We start from the raw sequence: 8,630 nt of genomic DNA, 5'->3' as shown, positions 1-8,630 counted from the left end.
ATTCAGTTAATTTAAAATTTATTTTAAACGTACATAAATAAAAACAGTTCGCTTGAAATATATGTAATATGTATTTTTTATAGCTAAGGGCAAATTTGGAGTCATAAAAACTTTTTTTTCGTGGTAGGATTATGAGACATTACCCGATAAGATTATTTTTTCACAACACGGATAAGCTTTAACTCCCAAGTCAGTTGATTCAAAATAACTTATAGAGCATTAGAGCAGGAATAAACGCCTCAGAGCTAGGCTAGTTAATTAACAAAGGTTAAGAGAACGAGACGGACTGAATGAGTGAGAGAGAAGCAAAGAGCTGAAAAGTAAGAACGGACCAAGTCGGGCTTCTAAGTAGATTTCGAGCACTTGAGGCGGTGTAAATGAAATGCGGTGCTTCCCCCTCTGGAAAGAGCGCCCAACTCAGTCGTTGTTGATTGCATTGGCAAACGAAGTGAGCAGATTTAATGAAATTTAAAACGCTGTCCGGAACTTGGCCAAAAGGACAGGGCCGATGCAGATTTGCAAGGTGGTCAGGGGAAGGCTTAGACCTTGGCCACTGCTAATGTTAATTATTTCAACGGACCTTATTTGCCGAGCTTTTCAGTTTTCCCAACGATTCTCTGCATAGTTGGGCTAATGAGAAGTTTAGCCTTCGGCACTGCAAGTAGAGCATAAGCATAAGCAGTTAGGGAAAATGGTAATTAATATGCTAATCGAACCAATTGATGGAGAAATGACTTAATGGCCAAAACCAATGACCGATAACTGCATCAATATACCGGCCATATCGATGCCCACATGCCGCAAAAACCAAATATCATTCAATTGCGGTCTACGCAATCAAATTTTCACACACAGAAAAATAAAAACGCTACAAATTATCAAAAGCGTAACAATTTTTGAGTTGCATACTTTTGCGGCCGTGGGGATCAAACAGCACTTGTTGACAGAACCCGCCCGATTTGGCCATATTCCTCTGATAAGCAAACATAAAGCCAAACCGCATTTGTTCCGTGCCTGTTTATTGCCAAATGTGCAATCAACTTTTTTTGCTGCCACATTTTTCAGTTGCAAAACATCAACCAGATGCACATTCCTTGCAGATCGTAGGCTGATTCAAAAATATTCATTTTCGCATGCGGTTAGCAGCATGAAAATCATTTGCTTTGTGCGCAGTCAGGCTTAATTTGTTTAAAAAACATAATAGTCATTGTTCAATTTCCGAGCAGAAGCATTAGAAAAAAGTAACCTTTGGTCGGGTCTACTGAACTAAACTAAGTAATAAATGCTTTTGTGAACGTACATTATTTTTTCAGATGCCAATTCCACAGAGCACAACAGACAGGCAGACCAAATAGTACAAAAAATACAAATTAAATTTTCATATGAATTATTTTGCAGGTCACGTACTGGGAGGAGTTGGGGCTTATGGACAGGACATGGACATGCGAGGTGGGGTCCCAGCGGGGAATTGACCATTGATACGTATTATGTGACTGGCTGACCAAACTTCATTTCCTCAGCCTGCCCACACGATTTACCATTTCAGCCCACGCCTCCCCCTCGTCGTCCTGTGCCAAGGACCTCCTCCTTTCCCGTTTTACCACCAGCAGCACAGCAACTTAATTGCTTCGCCTACGTCAATGCGACAAAACGGCAAAAGACATAATTAATAGCAGTGGGTGGGGTGGTGGAGGGAGAGCGAGTCCCTCGTCTATCGATTTTCAGGACGAAAAGAAACTCCGAACTCCGCTGAAGGCAAAAGGACTCTGCGTCGACTGTGCGTCGCAGACTCACTCAACTCGCTGGCAATTGGCCTTTGGCCATAAAGCGTTCTAATATGCGCTTAAGTAGTCAAAGCCTAATGGCAAACCGAGGGAAAGCGGAAAATTCGGGCGAAATGCGGAGTAAACAACGTCGTGTTTGCCCCGCTTAAATTGTTTAAAATGTCAACTTGATTGCGCCTAATTAAATGCCCAAAATCCTCGAGGAAAATTGACTCTGTACAAATTCAGCGGGCATAACGAGCCAGGGCACACAAAAACTTTCATAACAAGTACAATGAAAATAATTAACAATTCGCACAAAAACTCAATCGAAAGCGATGCCAGTGAGACAGCACAATTAGCCTGAGGGGATTCAGTTGTTGGAAGCGAAATGTGGCTTGAAGGGTTATTGTTAAGTGCTTGGCCACAGGAATTGGTTAGACATTCAATTCCAATTACTCGAAGATTTGTTGCGTAGCAAACGGGGAATTGAATTATTTAGTTGAACAGGAAAACCTAAATGAGTTTATACTTAAATATAAGTTTGTTTTATTTAATATTTGTAGGTATACGTATGTATCTAGGATTGTTTGCAGTTAGGTGGCCCAATTATTTCCAAATGCTTTTTTACCAGAGAAAATAAACGCACTCGTTCATCAATCACAATGGCAATCAAAATGATTGCTTAATGTGAACAAGCGGACACTTAAGTTGGCAAACATCTGCCACATTAAGTATGAAGTCTTTCAGATACGAGCTGCAGCAGCCTGAAGTGATTGCACTTGAATTGAAGGCCCAGTTGTCGGAATCACTCAGAGCTGAAAGTGGGGCAATCAAAATGCGGCCTAAATAAAAGTTAATGCCAGTAGCAGTTGCAGCCGCACTAACAATAACTCAGTTTAATATACACATATGTATATGTACAAACCACTTAAGATACTAAGGAACCACAGCTGTGGATCGGCTTCTTGACTGCAGTCATCCACCATCGGCCATAAATCGCCTATTCCTTAGTCTCATTTCTTTATATGCCACTGCCCTCTAGTTTCCCTTGCGGCCAGGGCTTAAAGCAGCCAAAGTTAAACGAACATCAAAAGCCAACTAATTTGGCTGTAAAAATAACATTAAATCACATTCAAGAGCAACGAATAAAGAAGAAGTATATATTTCGTATGTACTCGTACATAGATAGAGGAAAATCGAACACACATGTTAGGGTTGCGCTGAGGTATCCACGAAGGTTGCTTACCTTTCGTCGATGCTCCCCTTTCGCTTTTTCGCCCCATCACGATTTGGTCTTTAAGCTTATGTTGCACTTGACTGAGTTTTATGCTTTGATGCTCAATGATTTTATTATTAAAAGCAACTTGTCCCGGTCCAAGGAATCTCCCCCCGGACTGCCATCGTCTGTCTGCTCCGCTTCTCTCTTTTTTGGGGGTTGTCTCCTTTTTAGCCACCCTCGGTCTAGACTCTTGACTCTTAGACTCTAGACTCTGGAAATTGCCAACGGCTTTTCCGGCTGCAGCACCTTCACCTTGGGAGTCGCTTAGCTGTCTAAATATGTCACTTGAATTTGATGACGGCCACTTGCGTAGCAGCCATGAACAAAAAGCAGGAAAAACTGTTGCCTCTGTTCCACCCACACACCCACCCACCCACACATGCGATTAAGTTTCACCCTCTTCGGTTGAGCTGAGTTTTCTTAAAATATTAGTTCCCTTTTTCTTTCGCCCGGTTTCCTTTTTTTTCGCTTGCCTTTGTTTGGGTCGTGGCTGTGGGGAAATTGTTTTGCTGCTTTTTATTGTCATCTTTGTTATTTGTTATGGCCACCCCCTTCCACAGCCACCCTTTCCACTTTTCCGCATCCGCATCCGCATGCGTATCTCTAGCTGTTATTTGCCCAGACTCAGTTACTGCTACCTCGGGCCATACTCGCACATACTCGCATTTGAGGGCCAGGAGCCAGTTGTCATGAATAATGAAAAAGCAACGTGAATATATTTCCTTAGGTAGCTCGGCAGTGTCGAGGGATCGGCGGAGGTGGATTTGCCGAGGGGGGAATGTGGAAATGTGGAAAAATATTCTATTTCTCACAGAGTATAGTTCATATCGGGGAAATGTTACTATCCCCTTTCTTACATAATTAAAGAGCTTATGAAGTGAAGGGTACAAATTGTAGATACACCTTGAGTTGACTTGTGAAAAGAAACTATCTTATTTAAGTCATAGGCTATTACTACACTTATACATGTTACTCGTAGAGTAACAGAGTATACTAAATTCGTTAAAAAATAAGTAACAAGTAGAAGAAGGTGTTCCCAACCCTATAAAGTATATATTTATTCTTGATCAGGGCCAGTAGTCAGTGTTGTTCAATGGGAATTGGAGATATGTAATCTTTAAGTCCTCAATTATAAGATTTTCCACTGGTTTCCCCCTAAAACAAACTCGAATGGTTTGCCAAAGTCCTTTCCAACCACCACCAATTAAATTCCTGAATGGATTTTTTGGAAGAAACCCCTCTGGTTTTTATATTTGCCGTAGTTTTGATGTTTTTCCCACACTCAAGGAACGGTCCGTTTTCCTTTTTATTGCACTGCCTTCGATGGGCGCGTTGCTGTTTGCATTCCAAATTCCTTTGCCGACTCGTTGATAAAATCGAAATCAGCTAAGCAAATAAACCTCAATAAAGGAGCCGAAAGTGTCAATCGATGGGGACTTCATGTATTCGTGAATGGGGAGAACGGACGACTAGATAAATCTCAATGCTAATTAAAAGCGAGCTGCGTAAACTTTAAATGAACTGCCAGCCGGAGCGGCCAAATGACAGTCAATGTCAGATGAATGCAAAATAAACAAAAAGCAAGGAATATTTTTCGCTTAATGAAAAACTTGGCCCAACGCAACGAAAAGTTCAATTCAGGCAAATGTCAGCACAGACAGCAAAAACAACAGCAACAGCAACAGCAACAGCAACAGCTTAGGGGGCGGATGGGACGAGGGGGGTGCCACCTAAATGAAAACTTTTCCCCAACCAAAAGAAAAGGCGATGATATTCGGAAGAGGGCAGAGCAAAGAGGTCGAAGGACTGCAATTTTAGCCTCAAACCAAAGACAACCAAAATGAGTCCCGGATGTGGTGGTGCAAACAAGAAAAACAAAAATGCTAAACCAACAGAATATCACAACAAAACCGGGCAAAATATGTTGCTGTTGGCCTGGCCTGGCCCTCTGTTCAAACCGCAATACAGATAAAGGCCAAATTACTTTCTGGCCAAGAAGTTGCCGCCACGAACCGCAACTTGAAAACCATCGGACAAACAAGGACCCAAGCCTGGGTCATGTTGTACTTTTCCGATGAGTTTATGGGCGGCGATCCTTCGGGGAAAACTTCGCCGCCAGCTGGAAAACCTGCCCTGGGGATCGGGAAAGCGAAAAAGTCTGGAGAAGATTGCTCTAGTGAGTGCGATTCGTAAGGATCTTCGCTGAAGTCGACAAGAGGACGTAGGGGAATCAAAATTACTGACAACACGAGACAGGAAAGTTTTTACGGCTTAGACGTAAACGAGGAGTTCATAATGCATAGAACAAAGTATTGCTTTAATTTTTGAAAAGAACAGTGACAAAACAAGATGATGGAGGCAATTTATTAGAAATAATTGTACAAAGAAAAAAAGTAATTGAAGACAAAATGATACCAATGGAATTATGTGAATTTCAAGGGATTTACAAACATTATTACAAGCACGAGCACTAAAAATTAATGCATTTGCCAAGAAAACCAAGCAAATGGTAAATATTCCCCTCGTAATGCCAAACTTGCTTCATCTACTTCGATTAGGAAAGTTTTGCCTCCGAGCTTAATCCGAGTTAAAAACTTCACCTGCAATAATCATTTGCTGTTGGCCATATAAAGCAGACATTAAAGTCACCTTACCGACCTGAAACCGAATGTAACCGCAAAAACTGGCACACAACCAAGATCCGAAATCCAGCAGTTTCCCATGGCAAAAACCCGTAACCAGACAATGTTCGTAGATGGCCAACTGGAAAACTTTCCCATCTCCGGGTGGCCGCTCTATCTGTGCCCCTGTTTTCGGTCGCAAATTGCAGTTGGAGCTCGGCGACAACCACAAAAATAAGTGTTTACAGCATTGATTACAAGAAATGGGCGGTGGTAGTTGAGTTGAGGCAGTGCCTCTGACATCAGAAGCGGGAGTGGCAGCGTTTGATGTTGATTAGAGCTGCACCACGCCGCAAACATTTTTGCATTTCTCAAGATAGTCAGCTGAGATGCGTGCACTTGAAGAATTCAAAGGAAGCGATACAAAGTAAACTGAATATACTATTCGAAACCCATTGCCTTCGCTTGGGAGACCATGTCTATTGCTTATCAGAAACTATTCGCTGTTGTTTTCATCCCTGAAAAGGTTTGCACACCTCAAAGGTTTTGCTACTACATAAGCTGACATTCATTTTCTTCAGTGCACTCCCGCAGTCAGTTAGCGTGTCAGTAGTGCCAAGGGATTGACCAAGTCTGCAGCTCGGGGCAAATGGGGCAGGATGCGGGGTGGCTTTGGCTGGTTTTGCGGGAATTGGTTTAGGTGTCAACTCTGCGGCCGCACACAATTGACAAACAGTGAAACCCTTTTTGTGGCACTTCCGTTGCGTTTGTTTGCTAGTTTACAACCCTATAACCGCCACCCCATCACCCTCTACCGCCCACTACCCACAGTCCACTTGCATGTCCTTGCGCCTTGCTGCTGCCGGCTGCCTGTTGTGACAAAAGTTTATACCCCAAGCATTTGAACTGCATTTCATTACGGCAAGGACCCCGGCAACTGGCACTGCAACTGCTTCTGCTTCTGCTCCGGGACTTATTGGCCAGGGGATGGGTGTTACGGGATGTAGGGGATGCGGAATGCAAATGGTGTTGGCGCCATATTGAAAGCTTGGCAAAACTCGGCGGCCCATGCAGCCCACTTTTTCCCCCATTTCCCCCATTTTCCCTATTTTCCGCCCTCCCATTTCCATGGCCCGCATTTGCAGCCGCAGCGTCGGTCTTTTGAGGTTTTGCGGGGGGATCCGCAGGGGCTGGAAAACCCCCAACGAAGCGTATAAGTGGCCCTTATCCCCAGCTCGAAGTTGGGGGGCTGTATATTGTATTGGCAAATATTCTCATGACAATAGGAATTTTTATTGAATTTATGCAAAAAATTGCAAATTTCATTTGCCACTAACACAAAAAGAGTGGTGTTCGCAGTTGTGTGTAGTGGATGAAAAACAACAAAAAAAGGCAAACATTTTCCATATTTCTGCAGTACTCAGCAAGTTGTTTTTGTGTGTGTGTCTAGCTAAATTTTTTGTTTATGAAAAGTGGACTGTACTTTCCGAATTGAAACTGACACCAAATGAAATGCATTCCTATTTGATTAAAATGAAAAATCTATATTTTTTACCCCTTTGCTTATGCTTGATATGCTTTTATTGCTCTGCACAAGTTAGTTCAAATGAAAATGATTTCCAAATTTCACTCGCTATACAAACGCTTAAGAAAGGAGAATATAGTTCTGCTGTCCATTCTAAAATTCAGTTTTAAATTTCTCCAGGAAATAGTCGATGTATTTTTGATCCTTCGGCGATCTGTTAAGCAGTCTAGCATTGGCGATGGCGATTTCAAACTCCGACTCATTGTTCAAACGCGCAAGTGCACCTGCTCTAAAGAGCCAGGCCCTCAAATGGATCGGATCCAGCTTGAAGATGACATAGTCCAGGTCAAAAAGCGCCAGTTTGAACTCCCTTTTCCTAGGATTAGTGGGTTATTGAAGATTTTATAGTTATCCTTCGGAAGCAACTCACTTTATTCTAGCCAGAGCCCGGTTGCAATAAAGAACTGGCGAATAAGACACATACTGAATTGCCTTTGAGTAAAAGTAAACAGCCTTTTCATAATTAGTGCGGCGGTACTCCTCGTTGCCCAATCTGTTTACGGAGGAAAATATATATTTCTTAAATATTTAAAATATTTGTTTACCTGCGGAAACTGTCTGCAACAATTTCGCGATCTCGTCGAGCTTCGGCTCGACCCTTTGGCGATACGTCCACTTGCCGCATGAAGGATATTTGATTGATATTCGACATCTTTTGGACCCGTTTAAAGAATCGTGAGGATTTCTTGCGAATGTCGCGGGCAATCACTGTGAAGTTGGTGTTGGTAACACCTTCGGAAGGGTCTACCTCCGGCTTTTTCTCCTCCTTGCCCTTGGTGCCAGTGCTGTGGGAAAATCCAGTTAAATACGGAGGTTAGAAAAGAAGAATTACTTACTCCATTTTATTGGCATTCTGAAGGTCATCCAGATGCTTCATCACATCCATTAGCAGCGACCGATGAGTCAGGAAACTTTCATCGGCATCCATTTTTGTGTTTTTTGAGTGGTTTCTCGAGTCGCTTTTAAATGTTTGATCTGTACTTGAAATTCAGTGTGTGAATCAGCTGTCAGTCCAGACACACATGTTTTTCCAACGGCCAACTTGGATAATCTTGTCGAAAAAGCAATTATCATTAGCTTTAGTTTAATGCCTCCTGACTCCACTTCCCTTCCTTCCCTTTTCCACCCTGCTTGCAACGTGCAACATGCAACATGTGTATGCTGGCAAATTAGACAGACAAGCCAACTGACATCTGGCTCGTTAGCCATGGAGCAGCCTGTGGTTTTTCGGATTAGCTCAATTAAAATTTTGTGGCATTAAAATTGTCTTGGCAGTGTGGCATACAAAATTGTACATAATCCTCATGCACCCACCGAAAACTGCCGCCCATTCACATACATACTTTCATATTTATTTTTGCCAGAAAATATTTAATTGA

The 8,630-nt window shown here is 42.5% G+C and overlaps 1 protein-coding gene across 1 annotated transcript; it reads right to left on the bottom strand.

Annotated features, from left to right (window-relative positions):
- Window positions 1–7,224: 7,224 nt before the first annotated feature.
- LOC120452250 (tetratricopeptide repeat protein 12) lies at window positions 7,225–8,273 on the bottom strand. The gene is made up of 4 exons (XM_039636377.1): window positions 8,088–8,273; window positions 7,797–8,036; window positions 7,622–7,744; window positions 7,225–7,567 (listed from the first exon to the last, which is right to left on the bottom strand). Exons 1-4 carry the CDS (start codon window positions 8,177–8,179, stop codon window positions 7,345–7,347), a joined length of 678 nt encoding a protein of 225 aa, XP_039492311.1. The 5' UTR covers window positions 8,180–8,273; the 3' UTR covers window positions 7,225–7,344.
- Between the last annotated feature and the right edge of the window lie 357 nt (window positions 8,274–8,630).

Source organism: Drosophila santomea, chromosome 3R (genome assembly GCF_016746245.2).
Source record: "Drosophila santomea strain STO CAGO 1482 chromosome 3R, Prin_Dsan_1.1, whole genome shotgun sequence".
NCBI lineage: Eukaryota > Metazoa > Arthropoda > Insecta > Diptera > Drosophilidae > Drosophila > Drosophila santomea.
The sequence above is the reverse complement of the archived record's forward strand: the minus strand, read 5'-3'. Positions and strand labels throughout refer to the sequence as shown.

Excerpts from the sequence above, each read along its gene's own strand:
- LOC120452250 (XM_039636377.1), bottom strand. The coding sequence starts at position 8,179 with ATGGATGCCGATGAAAGTTTCCTGACTCATCGGTCGCTGCTAATGGAT. Across the intron at positions 8,037-8,087 it reads CAGAATGCCAATAAAATGGA|CACTGGCACCAAGGGCAAGG; the intron begins GTAAGTAATTCT and ends ATTTTCCCACAG. Across the intron at positions 7,745-7,796 it reads GTTGCAGACAGTTTCCGCAG|ATTGGGCAACGAGGAGTACC; the intron begins GTAAACAAATAT and ends CTCCGTAAACAG.